We start from the raw sequence: 25,668 nt of genomic DNA, 5'->3' as shown, positions 1-25,668 counted from the left end.
GGGACTCAAGTCTGGAGAGGTGAGTCAGCACCAACAATGGAAGAGAAGCGGGGAGAACACATAGAGAGACAGGGACACAAAGAGAGACTGGGGCTGGAAAAGCAGAGAAACAGGGTGGGGAAGCTAGACGCTAGGGCCTGGGAGGGGTCCACCGGAGCCTCTCCCTCTGGGGAATGATGCAGAAACACGGAGTTTCTGGTGAGGACAGGAGGGAGGGTGAGACCTGACCCCAGCCCAGCCTAGCCCTGCCCTGGGAGATCCTGGACCTGCCCAGACAACAAGCTGCTGCCTTCCTCTCAAAGTGGCTCAGCTCACAGGCTGTCACATGACACTTTCACCCTCACACTCACCTGTCCACAGAATACCTCTCACAGTCACCTTTCCCATAGCCCACTCCCGTTCCCTCCACGCTCACAGCTTCACCTACACTCCCCCTCTGGAATACGTGCACGCCCCCGCCTTCACCTCCACCCACCTGTCCACGGAGCACCTCCACCTGCCCACTGAACACCTCTCACGCTCACCTTTCCCACCAAACTCCCCCTCCCTGGACACAGCCTCACACACATCCTCACTCAACACTCTCCCCTCCACACACACCCGCACCGTGGCGCACCCTTCCAACAGCACCCTCACCTTGCACGTGACACACTCCCCCTCACACACCCCCTGCACGCGCTCCCCTCTTCTCCATCACCCACCCCCTCTGCCGTCACCCAGCCCCCGCACTCTCTGGCCGAGAGTCGTGCTCGCACACGCCGCCTGCACGCCCCCGCCCGCGGACCCCCAGCTCTCCGGCGCCTCCCCTCAGTCCGGCTCCCCCAACCCTCTCGCGGCGCCCTCTCCCCCATTGTCTGGGGCCTCCCCGCGTCCCCCTGCCTCTCCCTGCGCCGGCCCCGCCCCGGCCTCGGCGCCCCGCCCCCCGGGCGGGCAGGGGGCGGGGCGCGGGGCGCGGGGGCGGGGCGGGGCGGGCAGCGCGGGAGGTGCAGGTGCCGGCCGGGAGCGAGCAGCGGCGGCGGCGGCGGCGGCGGCGGCGGCGGAGGCACCATGGGCCGGGCCCGGCGCTTCCAGTGGCCGCTGCTGCTGCTGTGGGCGGCCGCGGCGGGGCCAGGTAGGGTCAGGGGCCGGGGCGGGGGGCGCGCCGCAGTGACAGCCCGGCGGCCGCGGGGCCGCAGAGGCGGAACAATGCGCGCGGGGCCGGGCCGGGCCCCCTCCCCGGGACAAAGCGCAGCGCGGGCCGGGAGCCGCGAGCCGGGAGCCGGGAGCGGGGGAGGGGGCGCGGGCCCCGGCCGTCGTGCCGCAGCCCCCCCCAACCCCGCACAGGCCCCGATCCCGGCGGGACAAAGGGCCCGAGACCCCCAGTCCAACCCCAAGCCAGCCTTCTCGGGGCCGGCCCCGCTGTCCTTCTGTCCGGTCTCTGGGTCCCCCTGTCCGCCTGTCTCTGAGTCCCTCAGTCTCTCTCCTTGTCCCCCTACCCTTGTCCTCTGTCCCTCAGTCTCCAAGACTGTCCCTCTCTGTCCCCCTTTCTCCTTGCCTCCCTGTCCCCCAGCTCTCTATCCTGTCTTTGTCCCCTACATCTGTCCCTTGGTCTCTGTCCCTTTTTACTGGGTCACTCTGCCTGCCCCCCATCATCCTCTCGACTCCCTTCTCTGTCCCCCTGTATTTTTGCCCTCCCTCTCTGCCCCCGTTCTCCTTCTCTGTCCCTGTCTTACTGTCACCTCTGGTTCTCTGTCCCCCATGTGTCCCATTCCCTTGTCTCTCTGTCCCCTTTCTGTCATTCCTGTTTCTCTAGCCCTCTCTATCACCTGTCTCCCTCATTCCCCACTCTCTCCCCTCTCTCTGTCCCACTGTCTCCCTGTTCCCTGTCTCTCCGCCTCTCCTTTCTACCCTTACATCCTCCACCCTGGGCTCCCCCATTGCCATCCTTCGTTTCTCCATCTCTCTATCCCTCTGTGCCCCTGAAGAGGAATTGAGTCAGGGAGGGCATCCTGAAGGGCCCTGGAGGGAAAATGTGTATGGGGAACCTTGGCATGTGGACACACACGTGGATTCAGCAAACGCCTTCCAAACGCTGCCCCTCCCCACCCGTTCACACACCCAGGCCACGACCTACAGAGAAGCCCCCTCCAGGACCTCCAGGGAGGCCTCCACATACCCTTATCACGCACAGTGAAAAGCTGGAGACCTCCAAGATAGGGTGACCCTGAGATCCAGGACAAGGTCAGGAAATGTCAGCCCCACACTCACGCTCTCACACTGTGTGTGCCTGGTACCTGCCACAGGTCACCCCGTCCCCGGTGGGGGAAGCCACTCCTGGGGGGAATGGATGACTGGGAGGTGGCTGAGCAGAAGTGGGAGGGTCGTATGTCCTGTAGAAATTTGGGAGCTGTGACCAGATGGCACAGGGGTGGGGGCCTGCCTGGGTTTAAATCCTGGCTCTTGCCATTTGCCAGGGTAGCCAATGACAAGCACCCTCCTCTCTCGGGGCCTCAGTTTCCCTTTCTGTAAAGTGGGGATGTTGAACTCAGTGACCTGAAAGGAAAGGAACTGCAGCTTGGACCCCTGAAGAGGTTTCTGGCAAGTTGGGTGCAGTGACACCTTCCCCACTCGAGTCTGAGGCAGAGCCTCCCTCTCCTCTCCTCGGAGCAAGGTGACGGGCACAGTGGACCTGTCACCCTCCACCTTGCTTTCTTTTATAGTCTTCTGCCATCGCTTCAAAACTTTCACCATTACCTCCTTTCTTTGTGGCAGACATGCCACAATTTCCCAGATGAGCACTTTGGTACCTTAGTTACATCTCCATCCAATTTTGTTTTTCTTTCTTTCTTTGTTAGGCACTAAAACCCAGGCTCATAGACTCCTAGAACCAACGAATCCAGTAAACAAAGAACCTGAGGGTGTTTTAGAACCGTTGACATCTTTAGGCTTCCAGAATCCCAAAGTCTTTAGAATCTTGACACCTTTAAAGTTCTAGATCTTTGCTGGCATTAGCATTCTAGCCTCCTGATATCTTCACAATTCTGAAACCTTGACCTCTTGGAGATCCTGAATCTTGACACCTCTGACATCTAGAATCTTGACGGCTTAGAATCGTGGGAATTTGGATTCTCAGAATCAGAGTATAGCCTAAGATGACCACCTTCCCAGTTCGAGCATCCTTTCTCCAGCACTTCTGGGAGGTAGCTCTACAGGCTTGTCCCTTGTTTGGTTTTAAAGTCACTGCTTCCTGGTACACTAATCCCTTCTATAAACTTTCTCTAAATAAAATGGTGTGGGACTTAACAAGTTGGGAGAGAGCTAGGTGTCATGGGAAGCACTGTGGAGCCAGGCCTCTCTGATGTAATTCTGGGTCAGCCCCTGCCCTTTCCTGCTCTGAGCCTCACTTCCCCTTCTGTAAAGCATGGAGTAGGCAGCTGGAGTACCTGATCTCAGAGGACCCTTCATGCTTTCCTTTTCTCTGGTTATCTCTGAATGGCTTTGGCCTCCAGATTGTAGGAGTTGTCCATGGTCCCCACGTTTCCCTCTTCGTCACTCCGCTTCCCCTCTCACCTTGCCCAGCCAGCAGGAGTGGGGATGGAAGATGGGGTTCATTTACACCCTTTCAAAACTGTATTCTCTCTTTCCTGGCTCCCTCATCTACCAAGAATACCAGCAGAGGCTGGTGAGATGTATGCCAAGAGAAGGAAGGGGTCCAGGGTGGGTGGGCAAGAGGAAGCGAGAGAGAGATGGGTTGCCTGCCCAGAGATGCCCACAGGCAGAAACAGAGACCCCCAGGCCAGGAACTGGATGGCACAGAAAGGAGCGGAGGAAACAGATCTCCAGATCCAAAGAGAAGATAAAGAAGCTATGAAGAGTTGGGGGGCTTTGTGGAGGGAGAGTCTGTTGATCCCGAGTGTTTCCCTCCCAAGTGACTCAGCCCTCCCTCCTCCTAAAGTCCTGCCCAGCCACTCTGAAAACAGGCTTCTGTCACTGATCCTCACCCACCCATGAGCCGAATGCCGGAGTCCCCGGAGCGGGGGTCAGGTTCTGCGATGGATTCCAAGACCTTAGACGCAGCAGGGCTGGGGCCTGGGGTGGGTTAATGTCGTGTGAGCCTGGCCTGTCCCCGTCTTGGGGAACACAAAGGCAGCTTTCTCTCTCTGGGTGGGGTGAGGGGCGGGGGGGGGGGCCGGGAGACCGTTGGACGCGCCAGCACCCATTGGCCTGTGGCACCAGGACACAAGCACCCACTGGTTCCTGCCTGTGCAGACCCCGGGCCCATAGGTCCTCTGGGAACGGGGCACCAAGGCTCCTCAGCCGGCACCCAGTGGGGCAAGAGGGCGGCTGCAGAGCCCGGGCTCCTCTGGAAGGGGGCAAATAGAGGGCGCTGGGGGTGGAGGAGAGGACAGTAGGTGCTCAGTGCAGGCTCACCCCCTTCCTGAAGCAGGAATTCTTCCCCTGACTCCACACCCAGGGGGAACCTCCGGAGGACTCCCCTACCCCCTGGCTGGGCTTGAGGCCCGGAATCCAGGGAGCTCTAAGTATCCCAGGAACGTGGGGACCACAGGGGGAACTTTGTGTGTGAGCTGCTGACGCACCCCTACGCCCCCACCTGATGCTTGCTTCGCAGACAGGAGGAGGACGAGCGGGCTGCGGAGCCGGGCTGTGGTTCTGGGGGTTGAGGACTGTGGAGCTGGAGTCAGAAGTTCCCAGGAGGGAGCTGGGGGCCTGGACTCCGGGTCTGAGGGAGGAGGGGCCGGGGGTCTGGACTCTGGGTCTGAGGGAGGAGGGGCCGGGGGTCTGGACTCTGGGTCTGAGCGGGGAGGGGCCGGGGGCCTGGATCCTGGGTCTGAGGAGGGAGGGGCCGGGGGTCTGGATCCTGGGTCTGACGGGGGAGGGGCCGGGGGCCTGGATCCTGAGTCTGAGGGGGGGAGGGGCCGGGGGTCTGGATCCTGGGTCTGAGGGGGGAGGGGCCGGGGGCCTGGATCCTGGGTCTGAGCGGGGAGGGGCTGGGGGCCTGGACTCTGGGTCTGAGGGGAGAGGGGCCGGGGGCCTGGACTCTGGGTCTGAGGGAGGAGGGCCTGGGGTCTTAGACTCCTGGATCTGAGGGAGGAATGGAGCTTAAACTCCTGGGTCCAGAGGGAGAAGGGGGCTGGGGTCCCAGACTCCTAGGTCTTGATGGAGGGTGGGGTGGGTACAGACTCTTGAGTCCTGAGAGAGGAAGGCGCTGGGGGTCCCAGTCCAGGTTTCTGAGGGAGGAGGGGCTGGGACCCTGATGCCTAGGTCCTGCGAATACAGGCGCCTTCACAAGGCTGAGTTGGGGAAGAATTGATGCTTTGTGCGAGGATGTTCGGACTCCGCCATTGATGGGGGGCTGAGGGGGGGTTCGGTCAGGATGCAGGGATGTACCATCTCCCTAGGGGAGGATGTGGGGGAAGGAGGCATGATGCCACAAGCCCCCTGGGGAGAGGATATGGAGGTGGTAGCTGTGACCTTCCCGGAACTGTGACCTTGAGACTCCCTTGGGTATTTGCTGACTCAGGACCCAGGAAGTACTCCTCCCACCCGGCTTAGTCTCCGTGGAAACATCCACCAGCTGTGTAGTCTGGACCCCAGACTCCTGGGTCCTGAAGGAGGAGGGGGTTGGAGGCCCAGAATCCTGGATTTGAGGAGGGAGAAGGCTGAGGGCTTGGGACTTCTGGATTTGAGGGAAGAAGATGCTGAGGACCCCGATTCCTGATCCTGATGGAGGAGGGCACTAGAAACCAGGACTCGTGGATCCTGGGAGAGGAGGCAGCTGGGGGGGCTGGATTTCCAGGTCTAAAGGAGAAGAGTGCTGGATTCTGGGTCTCTACATATCACCTGTTCAGCCACTCTTCCCCGAACCCTCCCCAGTCCCTTTTTCCAGGCACCATCCCCATGACGACTCCAGGCTGTCAACACAGTTTAAAGGGCCAGTGCCCCAGTCCCCAAGCTCAGCCCCTCTCTAACCAGAAAGTCCTGCCTCACCACCCCCCAACCCCGAAACAAAAGCTCCTAGGACATTAATATTCCAGGCACAGACACTGTTGGTTACTGACTCCTCAGGAGGGGGAGGGAATAAGACAAAAGCCCCCCACCCTCACCCCATGTGCACCCTCAAGCAGAGAGCAGGGGATACATTTGGGGGGGCAGACCCAGAGGTCCTGAGGGCTCCCAAGAGATGTTGAGTTTCTGCCACTGACTTGCCTGGGACCCCTGAGCCTCGTTTTCCACATCTATAAAATGGGGGGCTAGCATTGGGCTAGTCCTGAGGTCCAGGATCCACGGATAGGCTTCAAGATGGTTTTTTTTTTAAAGTGCCAGAGTGTGCAGGCAGGCCAGTTTTCAGGTGGATGGGCCAGTTTTCAGGTGGATGGGCATGTTTCCGGAGGTTATAATAACAGCAGCTTTGCACAGAGGGCTCCCTGAGCCTCAGGTCCTGGGCTAATCCTTGTGAATCAGGCATTGGCATCATCCCCACTTCACAGACAGGGCATCTGAGGCTCAGAAAGGTTAAGCCAGTTGTCCCAGGTCACACAGATGGCAAGTGGTCCAGCTGGGATCCACCCAGGCGTTTAAGATGAGAATAATGTGATGTCAGAAAGTTGTTGTGAGGATGAAATGAGATCCTGCCTGACTCGTGCGATTCCTGCATCAGCCTCCCCAGAGACATCCCCATGCATGTGCCTCCCCAGGCACACTTCCAGGCACTAGGGTGCAGCAGTAAACCCAAGGGATTACATCCCTGCCTTCATGGGGTGTATATTCGAGCGATGAGGGACAAACAGACAACAAACAAGTATGCAAATTAATAAAATAATTTCACTGAAATTTCCATAGAGGAAATAAAACAGTTGTGACGAAACAGGAAGTGTTCTGGAGGGGAAGGCACAGGGAGTGAGCAAAGGCCTCTCTGATCTGAGGCACAGAGGCCTGAATGAGAACAGGAGGCAGTCCTGGGATGATCAGGGGGAAGAACATTCCTGGCAGATGGAAGAGCCAGTGCAAAGGCCCTGAGGTGGGAACAAGCTCAGCATGTTTAAGGGACATCAAGGCCAGTGAGCCGAGAGTGAAGTGAGTGGCAGGAGGGTGGTCGGAACTGTGGTCAGAGAAGGGCCACCACCAAACACCTTGAAGACCCAGGGAAGGGGTCTAGACTTTATTCTAAGTGTAATGGACAGCCTTCAGAGTGTTGTAAACACTCTGGCTGTGTTGAGACTGGCCTGGCGGGGAGGCAGGTGGGGAAGAAGGGAGACTCATGAATAGCTCTGGAAGGACCAGGTAACAGATGGTGTCCTTGGACTAGGTGATGGTAGGTGAGGTAGCCAAAGGTGAACAGGTTTGGGATATATTTTGGAAATAGAATGGATAGATCTTGCTGATGTTAGAGGTGAGGGAAAGGGTGAAAACTTGGATGATTTCTAGGTATTTTGGTCTGAGCAACCAGGTTGTGACATTTACCGAGACTGAGAAAACGTGGGAAGGAAAGTATTTGGGGCAAGGATTGGACATGTTAAAATTGATACTCTGGGAAGGACTAGATAAACCCCTAATAGTGGCTTAAACTCACAAAGATTATATTCAAAGGTAAAAGAAGCCAGCAGTAGGCATCCAGGCCTTTTATGGCAGCTCCATGTCATCACCAGAGACCCAGGCACCTTCCAGCTCTTGGTTCCAGAATTCTATCACATCCTAATTCCATAAAGGTGACCTGGTGGAAAAAGGACTTATCCCCTTTCTTTAGAAAGTCCTCTCAAAATTATCACATGACACTTCTCCTGATATCCAGTCGGACAAAATTTTATCACATGGCCTCACTTAGCTGCAAAGGAGTCTGGGAAATTTCTCTTTCTGCTGGATATAGGGCAACCGTAAAATACGACCAGGGTTCTTTTTCTAAAGAGAAAGGGAAGAATGGCTGCTGGGTAGGAAGCTAGCTGTCTCTGCCTCCTCTCCCCAGAATTAATCTCTTCCGCCCCTCAGCCCCCCAAATCAGATGACCTGTCCCTCTTACAGGGACCGTACCACTTCTGATGGGATTTTACAGTGATCTGTGTCTACCTCCCCATAAATATTGAAGGCCTTGCAGGACAGGGACCTCATGTGACTCATCTCTGGGCACCCAGCCCCTGAAAACCTCCCCGCTGCTCGAATGAATGAATGAGACAGTATGTAAGCGACATGAAGCACTAGTTGTCCAGCATTTAAAGGTAAATAAGCAGATCTGATCATGGCTCTTTCCTGCTTCAGTTTCTCCACTGGCCTTCAGGATAAAAGCTAATCTCCTAGCCTGGCATTTGAGGCCCTTCATAAGCACATCCCACAGCCCCTCACCAATGCTGGACACTTTTCACCCAGAGAACCAGGAATGGATGTGGATGCAGGTTACGGAATCAGAAAGATCTGGAGGCAGACACTGCCTCTGCCACTCTCAGGCTGTGACGTTGGCCAAGTCATTTTCTCTCTCTGGACCAATTTTCTCATCTATAAAATGGGAACTGGGGAAAAAAAAAACTGGGGATTGATAATAATGCCTCCCTTGTTCAGGTATTGTGGTGATTAAATGGAAATTATATAGGTAATGCCCCTAGCACAAAGCCTGGAACAGGAAGTGCCTAATAAACAGAAGCTATTATGGTTATTGTTGTTTTGAAGATGACAGTGACAATGATGATGCTGATGAATCTCAGCTTTGAGCTTTACGCTGTTTCCTTGGCTGGAAGCACCCCCTCACTAACCCCTTACCTCGTCCCTCTGTTGGATTGATCAGGGTAAGTTAACTGCTGTAACAACAGCCCTGAAATCTCAATGGCTTAACAAAAAAGTGTATTTCTCACTCATGCTACAGTCCTATGCAGGCAGGTCACAGGGGGCAGGAAGTCAGGGCCCTGGGCTCCTTCTAGCTTGTGATCCTGTCCTCCTCTGGGTTTTTGGGAGTCCTCTGCATTCAGCCAGTATGAAGGATTGCAAGTGAAATGAGCCAGGCTGGAAGAGGGGTTTCTCTCTTCTGCCTACAGCCCATTGGCCAGAAATCAGTCACATGGCCCCACCTAAGCACAAGGGATCCTAGGAAATGTAGCCTAATAGAGTGTGGTACCAGTTAACTTGAGCGGTGTTAAGAGACCCTCCAAAACATAGTGTCTTCAAACAATTATGCTTTTTGCTCATGACTCTGGGGGTCAGCAATTTGGACTGTATCAGTCGGGTATTTCTTCTCTTGGTCTCACCTGGAGTCACTCATGTGGCTACAGTCACCTGGTGGTGCCACTGGGGCTGGGTGGTCTGGGATGGCCTCACTCACATGGCTGGCAGTTGGTGCTGGCTTCTGGCTGGGCTTCTCTCTCCATGTGGTCTCTCATCCTCAAGGAAGCTGGTTCGGGCATGTTCGCCTGACAGTGTCAGGGCAGCAAGAGGGCATGCACGGAAGCTGCAAGGTCTCTTGAGACCTAGGTTCCAGAACTCATACAATATCACTTCTAGCAAAGTGATATTGACTTCAAAGAAAGTCACAGGGCCTCCCCAGATTCGCAGGGTCAGAGTGCTTCGTTAATGGGAAGAGCAGCAAAGTCAGCTCACAAAGGGCACATACAGGGATGGGAAGAATATCGTGGCCATCTCTACAGACAAGTTACAACATGTGCTCAGGTGTGAAAGACGGGGTTTGGTGAACACATAGCAGTTTCCCGTACCTGGTGAACTCCTGTGCACTCTTTAAAATGTGGATCCAATGGAGCTTTCTTGTAGAGCCTTCCCTGATCACCCCTCTCCCTGGGTGGTCTTAGTCTCCACTTCCTCTGGGCTCCCAGCGTGCCCTGTGCTACCCCCATTAGAGCATATTCCGCTGGATCTTGACTGCACCTCCTCTAGAGCAGGGGGCAGGTTTTCTCCATCTCCCGAACTCCAGCCTGCAGGAAGTGTTGGGTGTGATGAACTGAATGAGAGGGAAAGGAGAGGGATTGGAGGTTTGGATGGGCGAGGAACAGAGGGAGAGAGCAAAGACTGAACTGCACCCCTCAATGAGTCTCCTATCCTGTCTCTCTGTCTGCTGGTCCAGGGGCAGCCCAGGAAGTACAGACAGAGAATGTAACAGTGGCTGAGGGTGGGGTGGCCGAGATAACCTGCCGTCTGCACCAGTATGATGGATCTATAGTTGTCATTCAGAACCCCGCCCGGCAGACCCTCTTCTTCAATGGTACCCGTGGTGAGTGCTGGGGTCTGGAATCCTGAGTCTTGAAGGAGGAGAGGGCTGGGGCCTGACAGAGGACAGAGCTGAGACTCTGGACTCCAGGGTCTGAGGAAGGAGGGGGCCGGGGGCCTGGGCTCCTGATCCTGTGGGTGGGAGGGCATGAAACGTTCTGGGTACCCAAGGGAGTAACTAGGTGGGCACCTTAGACGCATGCGTATGGTTGGAGAAAAGAGGCAGAGGGCTGCACTCTAAGCTCCTGGAGAAAGGCTGGGACTTCTGAGGTCAGGATGCCCCAAGTTCACTCTTGTCGTTCACTCTCTAGCCCTGAAGGATGAGCGTTTCCAGCTTGAGGAGTTCTCCCCACGCCGGGTACGGATCCGGCTCTCAGATGCGCGCCTGGAGGACGAGGGCGGCTACTTCTGCCAGCTCTACACGGAGGATACCCACCACCAGATTGCCACGCTCACTGTACTGGGTAACGGCCTCCCCCTCCTCAGACCCATCCCTTCTCCTTTCTCCTCTGCTTGTCCCTTATCCTGAGACCTGACCCTGGCTGTTCGTAACCTCCTGGACACCTGGTCCCAGTAAATAAGGCCGGCCTTCCTGACCTCTGGCCTCTGTTTGACCCCTGCCACCTGGGACCCTTGTTCCCTTTGGTCCCTGGAATCCCGCAGCCTGGTTACTTTGAGCCCACCTTGGTGCCTCCCTTGACCTCCTCCTTGCCCCCTTCTCCCTGCGGCAGTGGCCCCGGAGAATCCTATAGTGGAGGTCCGGGAACAGGCGGTGGAGGGCGGCGAGGTGGAGCTCAGCTGCCTCGTTCCACGGTCCCGCCCGGCCGCCGTCCTGCGCTGGTACCGGGACCGAAAGGAGCTGAAAGGTACTACCTGGGGTCAGGGATGGGGGTGGGCGGGGGAGGTGCCAGCGAAGGGCGGGACTTACGAAGAGGCGGCGTTCCAGGAGGCATGGCTTGGGAAGGGCTGGTTTATATGTGGGCGGGGCCTGAAGAAGAGTGCACAGGTTGAGAAGACACTAGTCACTCAATATATAGCTATTGAATGAACTGATAGATGAGGGCGTGGGGTGAAAGAGGGGTGAGCTTTGGGAAGAGCCACGTGGGGTGGTGGGCCTCTTTCGAGGACGGCGTGGTTTGGAGAGGTAGAGGCGAGGGCTGTGGATAAGGGGCGGAGCTTGGCAAATAGCCTGCTTCGGGATTGGCTTGGGGGTGGGGTGCTCCTTCGGTGGGCGGAGCCATAACCCCCGCCCCCGACCTGACAGTGTATGGGCGGGTCTTGGCAGGAGTGAGCAGCAGCCAGGAAAATGGCAAGGTCTGGAGCGTGGCGAGCACAGTGCGGCTTCGTGTGGACCGCAAGGACGACGGCGGTATCGTCATCTGCGAGGCGCAGAACCAGGCGCTGCCCTCCGGACACAGCAAACAGACGCAGTACGTGCTGGATGTGCAGTGTAAGTGCCTGGCGGGCCAGCACCCGGGGGAGGGAGTGTACCAACCCCCGCCGCCTGTCGCGGGGGGAGTTCCTAGTCTGCATGATGACCCGGACAGCCACTCTCTCATCTCACTTCTGCCCACAGACTCCCCCACGGCCCGGATCCATGCCTCCCAAGCCGTGGTGAGGGAGGGAGACACGCTGGTGCTGACCTGTGCTGTGACGGGGAACCCCAGGTGAGCTCTAGGGCCTGAGACTCCAGGGTCCTGAGGAGAACAGGGCTGGGGACCTGGACACCTGTGTCTCAGGAAAGAGGGGACTGGGCTAACAGAGGGGGCTACGGCCCAGACTTCTGAGTCCTGAGAAAGGAGGGGTCTGGAGCTAGATCGTGAGGAAGGAGGCCGTGGGGTCCCGGACTCCTGGATTCTCAGGGTGGAAGGGGCTGGGGGAAAGGCTGGGATTCCTGAGACCCTGGTGATGGGTGGAAGCTGGGTCCAGGACTGTTGGTTTTCTAGAAAGGAAAGGGCTAATAAGGACCCTCTTATTTGGAGATGCGGCATGTCTAGATTCCTGAGACGTCCGAATCGGGTGCTGGCACCTGCGTCCCTAACTCTCATTATATACCCCCGCCCAGGCCAAACCAGATCCGCTGGAACCGCGGTAATGAGTCTTTGCCAGAGCGGGCCGAGGCAGTCGGGGAGACGCTTACGCTGCCCGGCCTGGTATCCGCGGATAATGGCACCTACACCTGCGAGGCGTCGAACAAGCACGGCCACGCGAGGGCGCTCTATGTGCTCGTGGTCTACGGTGAGGACGCCCGGCGGCAGGCCTGGGGGCAGGGCTCAGGGTAGGGGCGGGGCCTCCCGGGGTGTCCGCACTGTCCTGTGTGGGACTGGGCCTTGGGAACGGGCGGGCTGGATTGGATGGTGTTTGAGGCCCCGGCCTGTACAAAGAATGATTCCAGGGGGTCAAAAGCCCACGGAGTTCTTATAGTTCTGGGGCCAGACTGATCGTCTGGGTTCAGATTCAGTTCTGCAGCGTCCTGTTGCGGGTAACTTCGTGCCTCAGTTTCCTCATCGGTAAAGTGGAAATAAACAACAGCACCTACCTCATAGGGTTGTTGTGAAGACTATATGAGCTAAATATATAAAGCGGTTGGAGGCCCCTAGCACAAAATAAGTGTTATGTGTTTAGCTCCTATAACGGTGGGGCAGGAATTTTGGAGTGGTTGGGCCCTAGCTCAGCATTTTAAATACCTGGAGCGTTTCAGACAAGATGGAGAGGGACTTGGACCTGAAGTCAAAAGAAAAGGGATGTGTTCTTTCTGTTCTCTGGGGGGTGGGGTGGTGCGGGGGGTGAGGAGGCAGGTAGATGTTAGCGAAATGACTCGGGGGCCGGGTCGGGCATTGTACAAACCTACACGCATTCCTTGAGGAAGCGGAGCATTAAGAATGGCACCAAGGGAAGGGGCCACCAGGTGGCAGTGATTTGAGGGGCGTGGCACATAAGGGGGCGCGGTTGGACCTGGCGTGCAGAATGGTTTAAGAGATTGGCAGCGATTGGCCCGGGCTGGGACCGTCCTCTGATGACCTGGGCCTGCCCCCTGTCCCTTTGGCAGACCCTGGTGCGGTGGTAGAGGCTCAGACGTCGGTGCCGTACGCCATTGTGGGCGGCATCCTGGCGCTACTGGTGTTTCTGATCATCTGTGTGCTGGTGGGCATGGTCTGGTGCTCAGTACGGCAGAAGGGTGAGTGGGGGCGGGGTCTCAAATTCAGCGAGGGGTGTGGTTGGTTGTGGCGTTCGGGAAGGGGTGGGGCCTAAAACCCGATTCGAAAGAGGGCGGGCGTAGAGCCGGGAGGGCGAGGAACCTAGATCCAGGATTTGAAACCTGAGGCCCAGATCCCGAAAAGGGGCGGGTCTTTTGGTCCAGGACCCTAAAAGAGGTGAAGGGTTGAAGCTGAATTAAGGCCATGCGTTTGAATTTCTAATTGCTGAGTTCGTTGGGAGCGGAGCAAGGGGATACTATCAAGAGAACGGATAAGGGTTGATCTTTCCGTGAACTTTTGGAGTCTTCCTAATTCTGCTTTTACCTCTTCCTCTGCCCCCGTTTTGCTATTCCCTGGACTTGATTCCCTCTCCCTGTATGTTCCGTCTCTCTCTCTTCCTTCGTCTGGTATGTCTTGTCGGCCTCCCTGTCTGACTCTTGGGTCCACACTTATCTGTTGCCTCTGCCCCGGGGTCTGTCACCCCTCAGGCTCCTATCTGACCCATGAGGCCAGTGGCCTGGATGAGCAGGGAGAAGCAAGAGAAGCCTTTCTCAATGGCAGCGATGGACACAAGAGGAAAGAAGAATTCTTCATCTGACCCCACCTCCACCCCAGGCATGGGCCTGGGCTGGGGTCCACCCCACTGCCAGCTGCAAAGACATTTACCAGAGTCTGGGATGGTGGGCTTCTCCCCCCACCACTAACACCTCAGACGCTTGGGCAGGGATGGGGGTGTCGGATGCCTGGGTCTCTGCAAGGGCCAGAAGCAAGGGCCCAGAGGTCTGGGTCCCCCACGGGGGCAAGGGCCAAAGGTCCAGACCCCCAAGTCCAGGGAGGGCGGTAGGGATTGGGTTGGGGGAAGATAACTGGGGGAAGGCCAAGGCCCCTAGGCTGCAGAACCAGGTCTTGTGGGGAGGGGTCAGATTCTGGGAAGGGTGGGGTGGGCAGGGAAGGGGAACAGAGATATCTTTGGGGGTCCCAGACCCCATGCCAGCCATTGGAGGAGTTCCACAGAGCTCTGGGCACCTCTTTGCAAAGCCATGTTTGCACGGTGGGGGTAAGGGTGGGGGGAGGGTGTGGAAACAGGGATTCTGTGTCTTTGTGTCATAACGTTGATGGGGGCGATGAGGGAGACAGCCCCAACCTTTCTCCAGTCCCCGCTTCCCCAGGCTCCTGGGCTCTCCTTCCCTCCACCTCCTTCCCTCACATCTGTCCCTTCCATATTTGTCTCTCTGTCCACCCACTCCTTGGGGGGCCTTCCCCATCTCTCCTCCAGGCCCCCCGGGGAGGGGGAAAGGAGTCTGGGGGGAGGGTGCGTTGCTCTCTATGGTTTTATATATAATATATTAAAAAAAAATCAAAAATCTGTATGAAAATATCAGATTGCGCCCCCCTCCCCCCCATTCCTGGCTTTTGCCCCCTTTTTCTTGTTTAAAAAAATAAACACACACACATTTTGTACGGGGCAGGGAGGGGAACGGGGAGGGGGTTTGGCAATCCCACTAACCACCATTAAACTGAGGAGAGAACAAGTGTTTGGGGTGGCTGTGTGTCTGTCCCTCTGCCCAGAGCTGTACCATGTTGGGAGGGGTGCTGAACTGAGGGAGGAGGGAGGGAGGGTGATGGTTGCTGGTGGACGGTGTAGGCCAGGAGAGGGTCCTTACTTCTCCAAGGGCGCCTCCACCCTTCCAAGAAACCTGTTTGTTTTCTGGTCAGTCTTTCAGCCAAAAGTCACCAAGTCTTGTCTCTTCAGTAGCCACTGAGCTACCCCATCCCCACCCAATAGCCTGGACCCTTCCCCTGGCTTACCTCCACCCCTAACATCAATCTCCAGAGGAGCTTTCAATTACTCACATCTTGCCCTGTCAAAACCTGTCCCTGCCCTGCTCAAAAGTCTTTCCCTAGCTCCCCCTCATCTCTAGATCAAGTCAAAGCCCCTTAGCCTGGCATTCCAGGCCCCTCATTCATTCATCTACATTTTAGACAAGTGATTCTAATTTTTGAGTCAGAAATACATTGACCTTACTTGAGTGCCAAGCGCTGCTCAAAGGGCTGGAGATGCCATGGTGAATAAAACAGGCAAATGTTAGGTGTTCCAGACAGCTTAGCACTAAGCACAAACTTGATCCTGTTCTAGGCACTGAGAACCCAAAGTGAAAAAGGTTGACTCCGGTCTTAGCTTCACAAAGCTTTCATGAGGAAACCAGACTACAGCAAGGACGGAAAAAACAAAACAAAATAAAAACTTAACTTCAGATTGCCATAAGTACTATTAATATAAAATACAGAGTAAGGGGATGCGGGTACTGTTTTCTTTTAACTTGTTATTATGGAAAACATCAAACATACAGAAGTAGACAGAACAGGACAATGAAGCCCCATGCATCTGTCACCCCAGCTTCAACAACCATCACCTCATAGCCAATCCTGCTTTATCCATAACCCGCTCACTTCTCTAAAGCCAATCTGGAGGTGCTATCTTAAAAAGATCAGAGGAAGCCTGTCACATTGACATCTGTGCCAAGATATGAATGATGAGCACAAGAGCAGCTACCCGAAGATCAGAGGGAAAAGCATTTTCAGGCAAAGGGAACAGCAAGGGCAAAGACCTGAGATGGTAAAGAGATTGGGGTGTTAGAGGGGAAGTGGAAGTAGACAGGATTGGATGGGGATGGGGGTTGAAGTCAGAGATGAGCAGGGTTAGACCATGTGTATAGCTCCTGGGCCATGATAAAGGGTTTGGATTTTTTTCTAAATGTAACGGGGTCTCATTGGAGAATCTTAAACTGGAATGTGAGTCACGTCCAGGAAGCCTGGAATTCTACAATAGCTTCCTATACCTTCATCGTGAAGACTGAGCTCCTAACGACGCCTGTAGGAGACCTCCCCCTCTCTGACTCTGTTCCAGGTACAGTAAAGTGCTTTCACTTTCTCCAACCAAGCAATTTTTTTTTGCCCCTAGGCCTTTGCCCTTGCTGTTCCCTCTGCCAGAAAGACTCCCTGGGGCAGGCGCCTCCTGTGGCTCCCACAGCTTCCTCTGCTTTACTCATCCCAAGTCTGACCACTCCGGGTTGTGGTTCTGATTATGTGTGAATCTCCTTCCTTTGACTGGGTGGCCAGCAGGATAGAGGCCGGTTATGTTCACCGCGGAAACCATAGTGCCCTCTAGCACAGGGCCTGACACACAAGAGAGCAATAAATATTTATCCTGGTTATGGGGAGAGGGTTGTGAGGGTTGGTAAGGGTCTTGTCCCTTGTGCCCCCTCTCCGGATGCAAACTGATTCCGACTGAACTGAGGATGCCCGCTTCGCGCTAGTCCGCAGTCCCTGTGCGCGTGCGCTATTGCCCGGCGTTTTCCATTCCCCCCCACCAAGCCCCTCATATGCTAATCAATGCGCTCCGGAGTATGGCCCCTCCGGGGAATATGCAAATCAGCTCTTCCACCGCCCGAGGCCTCCCATTGTCCCGCGCTAAGATTATGCAAATGAGCAGGCCTCAGGTCCAGGATCCAGGCAGAGCTGGTACCCCCACCCCACCCCACCCCCAGCGCATCCCATTCTCTGTAAGGCGCGTTCATGATCGATCACGCACGCGCAAGCCTTGCAGTTTCTCGTTCCGTCCGGCTGCGGACTGTACCAAGTAAACCCGGACAGCGAGGGGCAAGGCCCGGAACCCCCTGCTCGAGCCTTGTCGATGGCCCGACTCAGCCCCTCTTCCCACTATGCTACAGGAATGGTCTATCTCGCCGCGCAAGCGCCCTAGGCTCTTCACGCCCCTCGCACTCCCTCCTACCCCACTTGCAGCGCAGGCGCAAAGCCGGGGCGTGCAGCCGCTGCCGCCGAGCCGGAGCTGGGGCCGCCAGCGCCGGTGAGTGTCCGGGATGGAGGTGCGCGGGGCATGCTGGGAAGCGGGCACTACGGCACCGCTGCATGATGGGAGTGACGGCTCCCGTCACGGAGGAGCCGGCCGCAGTCTTGGGCCGTGATGGCTTGAGGGCGAAATCCAGGCTCCCTTTTCTCCCCCAACGCTTCTCCGTGCCGTCCTGGGGCATCCTGGGAAAATGGGACGCCGTGCCCTAAAGCACTGTGGGAGTCTGTCAGCTAGTCGTTATGGGCCTGGTGCATTCTGGGATTATCCTTGCTTCTTGTGGGGAACCGTGCCTTTTGTCATACACCTTCCGCTGAGCATCCTGGAAGCCTGGAGTGCTTCGTCGAAGAGCGCCTTGGAAGGTGGTCATTATAGGCCCGAGGCATCCTGGGGAAAATTGCAGCAGCAGTGGGGACTGGGCCTTATGGTCCTGGCTAAGGTTTTGTTCTTGCCTCCTCTCCCTGGCGTTGTGGGAATGGGTGCCTATTACGTTCGCGCACGGCATCTTGGGAGTTGGTTGCTGTAGGCTCATGACACTGTGGGGTCTCCGGCACTGTTTGCGTTATGGTAGTGAGAGAACCTCATTTATGCCCCTCTAAGATCGTAGAAGCCTGTCTGGCCGCCATGTTCACTGTAGGAATGGGACTTAGGCACCAAGGACTGCCTCCACATCACATCTGGAATACTCTGGAATGGGCTTTGTGTGATGTGGGCTTGGGGAAGGGTAGGCTGCACTGGTGAGCAATGTCTCCTGCTAATCCCATAGGAAGTTCTGATTGTCCCTGGTGTATGGTTGCCGGTTAAAATATAGAACCCCCAGTTAAATTTGAATTTCAGATTAACAACAAAGAACTATTTAATATACCCATGTTCCATGCAGTATTTGAGGTGTACATTTCTAAAAGACTCTTTATCTGGAATTCAAATTTAACTGGGTATTGTATGCTTTTATTTACTAAATCTGGCAACCTATCCTGGCATAAAGTAGAGTTCCCAAATGAAATGGAGCCCTATAGGCAATAGGGTATTAGGAGAACTCTCCTCTGCCAGTTATGAATCCTCTCTGTCCTTAAAGCCCAATCCAAGTGTCTTTAGAAAGCTCACCTGCCATTGATGCCAGCTTTCCCGTGCCCCAGCCTCCTCCAGGCTTCAATCCTAATCTTTTTCTCTTTAGTCCCCAGCATTAAACTCGACCCCTAGAGTTTGAAGGGAATCATGCGTTTTCCACCATATTAGCCAGTGCCCAGCACAGGCCTTGGTATATAAGAGGTGCAGCTGAGGCTGCCAGCCCCTTCATAACTTGCTCTGTCTGGCTCTCTACTCTCAGGGAGCGCAGTGGGAGAACAAGAAGTGCTGTGTGTGTGTGTGCGTGTGTGTGCGCGTGTGTGTGTGTAGGGAGTATTGATGAAGAGGGAGAGAAAGAGGAGTCAGAGAAGGCTTCTTGGAAGAGGCAGAGGTGGTGTTTGGCTGAGGAGAAGTATAGAGGTTCTTCTGTTTGAGGTGGGCTTTGGAGAGAGAGTAAGAGTTCTCCAGGCAGACATGGGGGAAGGAGCACATTCCAGACAGCAGTTGTAGGATTTACTAAGACCCACAGATGTGAAAAGTCCTGTTGTGCACAGGGAGAGGTGAGAAGTCTGGAATGGTGGGGGTTTATAGAGGGTTGGGGTTGCGGGTGGTAATAGCCACTGCTCATGGAGTACCTGCCACATACCACCAATTTATATCAACGAGCCTACTGAATCTTCAAAAAATCTTTTCCGCTAAAGGATCATTTTATGAGAGGTAGGATGACATGGCTTCAAATCGTAGTTCACCCACCTACCAGTTGGTGTGATAATTCTCTTTGTGCCTCAATTTCCTCATCTGTGCAAAGGAGATAATAATGTCTCAATGTGGTTACAAGTACGTAAGTTAAGCCCTAGAAGCCCTTTTTGTACCTAGAAGGAAACAGGCTAGAGAAGAAAGGTCCTTTGTTTGAAGCTACACAGCTAGAATGTGGCAGATTTAGGACTCAAACCTAGGCATCATCTTGCCAAGGTGTAAATTGATAAAGAATTAGGGCAGGGACTTCCCTGGTGGCGCAGTGGTTAAGAATCCGCCTGCCAATGCAGGGGACACGGGTTCGAGCCCTGGTCCAGGAAGATCCCACATGCTGTGGAGTGACTAAGCCTGTGCGTCACAACTGCTGCGCTCTAGAGCCTGCGAGCCACAACTACTGAGCCCGCGCGCCTAGAGCCTGTGCTCCGCAACAGGAGAAGCCACCTCAGTGAGAAGCCCGTGCACCACAAGGAAGAGTAGCCGCCGCTCGCCGCAGTTAGAGAAAGCCCGTGTGCAGAAACGAAGACCCAGTGCAGCCAAAAATAAATAAAAACTAAATTAAAAGAAAAAAAAGAGTTAGGGCTGACATTCACAAATCAGTGCAACCATACTAGTTTTTAAAATATGGACCTACTTCTAGACTGGTTGGTATATCACCACTATTCCAAGTGATCCCTACCCCCAGCTGCCACTTTGGACTCTTCCCCCTGCCCCAGACTTTCCCACAGCCTAGCAAGTAAAGGGTTAATGCCTGCCGTAGGCCCATGTTCCCCTCTCAGTTCTGACTGGTGCCCATGTTGGTACTCGCTGTTAAATATTTGGAATATTACCCTTCCCCACCCCATTGAAAGAGAACCACATGGGGAAATTAAGGCCTACAGAGGGGCAGAGCCTGCAGTGAAGGCTGTGTAGGCAGTCAAGGCCCTTTAGGCAGTCAAGGACAGGGTTGGGATCATCTTTTCCTTGCCCACAACACTGAGCACACTGAGTCCTGGGGAGGCAGATGCTATGTAAAAGTTTATTGAGTCATCACAGGCCTTTCCTTCCCCTGTCCAGCATCCCTCTCTACCTGCTGACATCCTGCCTCAGAGGACTTGTGGCCGACGTGTGGCTGTGGAAAGCTGGCCAGGGAGGGACACTGCCCAGCTGCTGCTCGCTCCTGTCTCCTGTCCCCTCCCCTGGCCATGACAGAAACCCGTGAGCCGGCTGAGACTGGGGGCTACGCCAGCCTGGAGGAAGACGATGAGGACCTCTCTCCAGGTGAGATGGCCTTCGAGGTGGTGGTGTTGGCTTGACTATCTTCCTGGTTTGGGATTGGGGCTCCGCTGAGAAATCTTGACGGGGAGTGGCTCCTTATCTCGCTAGGTTTTCTGTTCTGATTAGGACTCTCTGCCCTGCTAGGGGATCCCTTCCTGCTGAGACTTCTGGGGGTTATAGATTGGCTGGGATTGCTCTCCTTCTTGTGATCGCTTTCTTTGCTGGAAGTTCTGGATCGGCTGTGGTCTCTCTTCTTTCTGGGAGTTCTAGATTGGCTGTAATCATTCTCCTTGCTAGAAGTTCTAGTTTGGCTGAGATCTCTCCCCTTGCTGGAGGTTCGAGATCGTCTGAGAGCACTCTCTTTTCTGGGGGTTCTGGATCGACTGTAATATCTTTCCTTGCTGGAGGTTCTAGTTTGGCTGTGATCTTTCTCCTTTCTGAGGGTTCTAGATTGGCTGTGATTTCTTTCCTAGCTGGAGGTTCTAAATCGGCTGTGATCTCTTTCCTTGCTGGAGATTCTAGTTTGGCTGTAATCTCTCTCCGTGCTGGGGGTTCTGGAGTGTCTGACCGCTCTCCTTACTGGGGGTTCTAGACAGGGTGCAACCTCTCTCCTTACTGGGTGTTCTAGATCGGCTGTGGACTCTCTCCTTGCTGGGGCTTCTAGACCATCTGCGACCTCTCTCCTTGCCGTGGGTTCTAGATCGTCTGTGACCTCCCTCCGTGCTGGGGCTTCTAGATGCTGTAACATCTTTCCCTTTTGGGGGTTCTAAATTGGTTATAACTTTTCCCCTTGCTGCACATTCTAGAGTGGCTATGTCTTCCCATCTGACTGGGAGTTCCCTTCCGGGTACGACTTCTTGCCCTGCTATGATTTCTCTTCCAACTGTGACTTCTCACCCTGCTGTGGGCCCTCTCCCTACTGCGACTTCTTGCCCTTCTGGGCATTCTAGACCGGCTGCGACTTCAGGGCTGGCTGGGGGTGCTAGACTGGCTGTGACTTTGGGGCCTGCTGGGTGCACTACCTTGGTTGTAACTCTCTACCCTCCTGAACACTTCAGTAGGGCTGTAACTCCATCCCCTGCTGGGGGTGATCTTCTGACTATAACTCTTCACCCTCCTCGATGATGACGGAGATGGGCAGTGACCTTTCTCCTCAAAGGGAGTTCTAGCGGGGCTATAGCTCTTTGCCCTACTGGGGGTTCCAGCCAGGCTGGAACTCTTCCCCATATCCAAGGCTCCTGGGGGGCTGTAGCTCCTCTTTCTGCTCACATTTCTAGGCTGGCTGTCACTCCTTTCCCGGTTGTTGGTTCTCAGCTGGCTGTAACTCTTCCCCCAACTCTGTTTTTGCTGGGAAGTAGGAGTTCTCACCCTGCTGGGCATACCTGGTCTGGCACCATTAGTTCTTATCCTGCTGGGAGTGCTGGCCCTGTTGGCTGACCTCTTGGAGCTGCGGCTTCCCCTTCTGCCGGGAGTTCTGCCTCGGCTGTGGGTGCCTCTGCGCCGGGGGCATCTTACCCTGCTGGCCTTGCTGGCTTTGCTGGTCCTGGTGTCAGTGCTGGCCCTGGTGTCAGTGCTAGCTTTGCTAGGCGTTCGGGCCTTGCCATGGGCTCGGGACTTGCTGCTGGGCTGGTTACAAGGGGCTGCCTTTGTACTTGCCCATTTGGGAGCTTCGGAACTGCTTGGGCTCGTGACCGAGTTAGGGGCGGTCACAGGTTTGGTGGACACTGAGGGGCTGTTGGGCATTGCCGATTTGGTGGTCTTCAGTGAGGCAGGAGGATTGGGAGACGCTGAGGGCATCGAGGGTCCCACGGACGCCGGAGACATGCTGGGCTTCCGAGCTCTCGCAGATGGAGAAGGCATGGTGGCTGCGAAAGGGCTTATGGTCCAGGAAGTCACGGTGGACACAAAAGGCTTGGTAGCCGTGGGTGACCACCTGATTGCCTTTCCCAGGCGAACTTCATGAAGTCACAGTGGGCAGTGAAGACTCTGGAGGGGAGGTGGTGTGAAGTCAGGGGTGGGAGGAGAAAGAGGGGTGGGGCCCCAGCTCAAAGCTGGAGGTGTTTCGTCTGTGGTTTGCAGCCGTTCAGCAAATGCCTCCCCAGGCTGCCTTATGCTCAGCGTTGCTGGGGACACAGAGATGGGTCAGGCCCAGGTCCTGCCTTCCAGGAGTCTCCAGTCTCCAGACCCAGACCGTCACTGTCCAGGCTGTCAGTGTGTGTTAGGGGGCAGGGCGACCCCAGACGAGAGAGGCACTGACCGCCTGGGCAGTCAGGGAGGACCTCACAGAGGAGGTGACGTGGAGCTGGAGCCTTAAAGAGGAGCAGGAGTTGGCTAGTCGAGAAGGAGAGGGTCGCCCCAGGTGGGAGAAGAGCAGAGGCGAAGGCCTGGAGGAGGGAGAGCCGGGCCACCCTTGTTCATTCAATCCACACGTCCCGTTGGGGACCCCAGATGAGTCAGAGCTGCCCCTGAGGGGTTTCTAGCCTGAAGGAGGAGACATTCTGGGGCCCAGATGGCTACAGCCTTTAGGACAGCGACAGGGGAGATGGAGCCAGGGTGGAGGGAACAGGGGAGAGACCCTCTGCCTGAAGTCGGCGGGGGTGGTGACTTCGCAGAGGACAGAGCCTGTGCTGGGCCCTGGAGGGTGAGGAGGAGATCGCCAGGCAGATAGAGTGGGGAGCAGTGTTCCAGGCAGAGGGACCAGCCCACGCCAAGGCCTCGGGAAACATTTGTTAAGTGGCGGACAGACAGCAGGACAGAGGCAGGAACAAGAGACAGAGAGAGCTGCAGGGAAGGACGGACGCTCAGCAAACATAACTTGTTCTTCTGAGCTGGGTGATGCTGGGGACCCAGCGATGAGTCAGAGCAGGCCTGCCCGCTGGTCTGGTGGGGAAAGGACTTTGGACGGGGCTAGGACAGCCAGGGGGCAAAAACAAGTGACCGGCTGCCTGGGGTTAGGAGATCTGGGATGCCCTCACCAGGGAGGAAGGCCTCCTTCTGGGTCCTTAAAGGATAACGGGAGACATTCCCAGCAGAGGGAATGGCACGTGTGAAAGCCGCAGAAAAGCTCCGTCAAACTGAATGCCAGGCACAAAGAAAGTGTTCTAGACGCTAGGGACGCAGTCATGAGCCACACGAAGTCCCTGCTTTCAGGGACAGGCAGTAAATGTATAAGCAGGTGTTGCATACAATACCTTGAGGAGAAAACTAAAGCAGAGTTAGGGGCGTAGAGAGTGCTAGGGAGGGATTGCTGCTTAGACAGACTGACCAGGGTGTCACTGAAGTGACACTTGAGCACAGATGTGACAGAGGGGAGGGATCAAGCCTTAGTCCGCCTGCAGAAAGGGTGGCAAAGGCCCCGAGGTGGGTGCCGGCCTGGGGAGTCGAGGGACGCGAGGGGGCAATGGGGCCGGCTCAGTGGGAACGGGGCTCCCGTACGCTGCCAGGGGAAACTGAGGAAGGGGGGCCAGTGGGTACAGGGCTAGGCTGTCACAGTCCTAGGAGATGCTTTGGGCAGGCTCCTGCCACCACGTCTGTAGAAGCTGGTATTTTGCTGCCACCGTAGTGGGGGCTCCCCTCTCCACACCCCCCCGTAACAGTTGTTGGTGTCACCCTTCCTGTACATTGACTTTCCCTTTTTTCTTTTTGTTTTAAACCTAAACTTGTCCTAGGCATGTCCTCCATAGCCATGAAATCACAGTAATATATCTGTACTTATAAATAAATATTTTAACTCACTGAACTAGATATTTATATATATATATATATATATATATATATAAAACCACATATATCAGAGTATGTATATGTTTTAATTTGCCAAAGTACCCGTTCGAGTGTTTGTCTCCCTAAAATGATCCAGTGTAGGCCATCACCCACATTTAGCTGTTTCCCCGTTTAGCTGTGTGACTGGAGGCCAGTGAGTCGCCTAACCTTTCTGTGCCTCAGTTTCCCCACTTGTCACTTAGGGATAATAGTACCTCCCTCGGGGTTGTTGTAAGGATTCGTTGAGTTAATATATAAAAAACAAGGTTCTTAAAATAGCAGTGGACACTGTCATTGTTGTTTTTATTACTCCTACGTCTCCTACTTTGTTCTTTTTAAACCCCTAAGGTGCAGTTCTTGCAAGACGTTCATTTGCTTGACACCCAGATACGGCCTGTTCGGCACGATGCGGATCCATCTGTGGGGAGAGCAGGGTCGGGCCCGGGCCGCCCTCTCCATACTGTGGCGCGTCTGAACGGGGCTCAGGGAGCGGACAGCCGGGCACAGCCCTCTGTCCCCTGAGGCCGCCGTCTTTCCTCTTCCGCCCCCTCTAGGCCCCGAGCATTCCTCTGACTCCGAATATACTCTCTCAGAGCCGGACTCCGAAGAGGAAGAAGATGAGGAGGAGGAGGAAGAGGAGACCACTGATGATCCCGAATATGACCCCGGCTACAAGGTGAAGCAGCGCCTGGGGGGGGGCCGGGGGGGCCCATCCCGCCGGGCCCCCCGTGCAGCCCAGCTCCCGGGCCCCCCAGCCCAGCCCTGCCAGCTCTGTGGCCGCTCCGCCCTTGGGGAGGCCCCACCGGGCACCCCGCCTTGCCGGCTCTGCTGCCCCGCTACAGCCCCCCAGGAAGCGCCAGCTCCTGAAAGTAGGGCCCTCGGGGAGGAAGAGGAGGAGCCGCCTCGGGCTGGGGAGGGCCGACCAGCTGGGAGGGGGGAGGAGGGGGAGGGGGAGGAGGAGGAGGGGGAGGGGGAGGAGGAGGAGGAGGAGGGCGGCGCCTACCACTGTACCGAGTGCGAGGATTCCTTTGACAACCTCGGGGAGCTGCACGGGCACTTCATGCTGCATGCCCGGGGTGAGGTGTAGGCAGCGCCCCGACCTAGGGAGCTTGGCAGAGGGGTGGGGCGGGTGGGGCGGGTGGGGTGGGAGGAGGGGGCTGAGGACATCAGGGTGGTCGCGGTGGTCACGGGGATGGGGTCCCACCGATCTGTGTCGTCTTAGCAGTAGTTGTGTGAAAGCCAGAATAAAAGCCAAATTCTGTGTGTCGGCCGAGTGTGCATTTGAGGTCTGTGTGTGTGTGTGTGTGTGTATGTGTGTGTGTAAGCTCGAGTGTGTAAGGCATGTGCCTGGGCATTTACCTCACCATCCCTGGGCTCCTTGGGGAAAGCTAAGGATCGTTGTTGCCAAGATAATTAACGTTTACTAAGTGCATATGTTCAGTGTGGTTCCCATGTATTTCATCATAGACCCCATGATGTACAGGCTCAAACACAACAGAATTTTCTTGCTCACATCATAGTCCAGGATGGGTGTTTCAGGTTGGCAGGTAACCTCCATATGGTGATTTG

At 55.8% G+C, this 25,668-nt stretch overlaps 3 protein-coding genes across 5 annotated transcripts; 2 read left to right on the top strand and 1 right to left on the bottom strand.

Annotated features, from left to right (window-relative positions):
- Positions 1-1,047: 1,047 nt before the first annotated feature.
- CADM4 (cell adhesion molecule 4) lies at positions 1,048-14,225 on the top strand (the record flags this gene model as incomplete). The annotated part of the gene is made up of 9 exons (XM_081216817.1): positions 1,048-1,111; positions 10,055-10,201; positions 10,509-10,661; positions 10,929-11,063; positions 11,483-11,647; positions 11,774-11,864; positions 12,263-12,435; positions 13,247-13,375; positions 13,883-14,225. The coding sequence occupies 9 exons, from the start codon at positions 1,048-1,050 to the stop codon at positions 13,990-13,992; spliced, it is 1,167 nt and encodes a 388-aa protein (XP_081072943.1). The 3' UTR covers positions 13,993-14,225.
- Positions 14,226-16,209: 1,984 nt separating this feature from the next.
- On the top strand, positions 16,210-25,212 carry ZNF428 (zinc finger protein 428). 3 transcript variants are annotated; one of them, XM_081216389.1, is made up of 4 exons: positions 16,225-16,302; positions 17,126-17,262; positions 20,137-20,340; positions 24,654-25,212. In XM_081216389.1, exons 3-4 carry the CDS (start codon positions 20,265-20,267, stop codon positions 25,184-25,186), a joined length of 609 nt encoding a protein of 202 aa, XP_081072515.1. In that variant the 5' UTR covers positions 16,225-16,302; positions 17,126-17,262; positions 20,137-20,264; the 3' UTR covers positions 25,187-25,212. The 3 variants fall into 3 exon arrangements, with proteins under 3 accessions (XP_081072516.1, XP_081072515.1, XP_081072517.1); XM_081216390.1 differs by lacking the exon at positions 17,126-17,262 and having other exon boundaries at positions 16,210-16,302; XM_081216391.1 differs by lacking the exon at positions 16,225-16,302 and having other exon boundaries at positions 16,742-17,281.
- Positions 20,300-22,197, bottom strand: SRRM5 (serine/arginine repetitive matrix 5; the record flags this gene model as incomplete). The annotated part of the gene is given in 5 exon segments (XM_081216388.1): positions 20,300-20,806; positions 20,810-20,906; positions 20,908-21,075; positions 21,077-21,300; positions 21,304-22,197. Coding segments are annotated over 5 exon segments (1,890 nt in total).
- Positions 25,213-25,668: the final 456 nt, after the last annotated feature.

The sequence above is a fragment of the Mesoplodon bidens genome, assembly GCF_964165515.1.
Source record: "Mesoplodon bidens genome assembly, chromosome: 18".
NCBI classification, from domain to species: Eukaryota; Metazoa; Chordata; class Mammalia; order Artiodactyla; family Ziphiidae; genus Mesoplodon; species Mesoplodon bidens.
Note: the sequence above shows the minus strand (reverse complement) of the source record. Positions and strands in the feature narration are given on the sequence as shown.

Coding starts and splice junctions, on each gene's coding strand:
- ZNF428 (XM_081216390.1), top strand. CDS start 20,265: ATGACAGAAACCCGTGAGCCGGCTGAGACTGGGGGCTACGCCAGCCTG. Junction 20,341..24,653: donor CGATGAGGACCTCTCTCCAG/GTGAGATGGCCT, acceptor CGCCCCCTCTAG/GCCCCGAGCATTCCTCTGAC.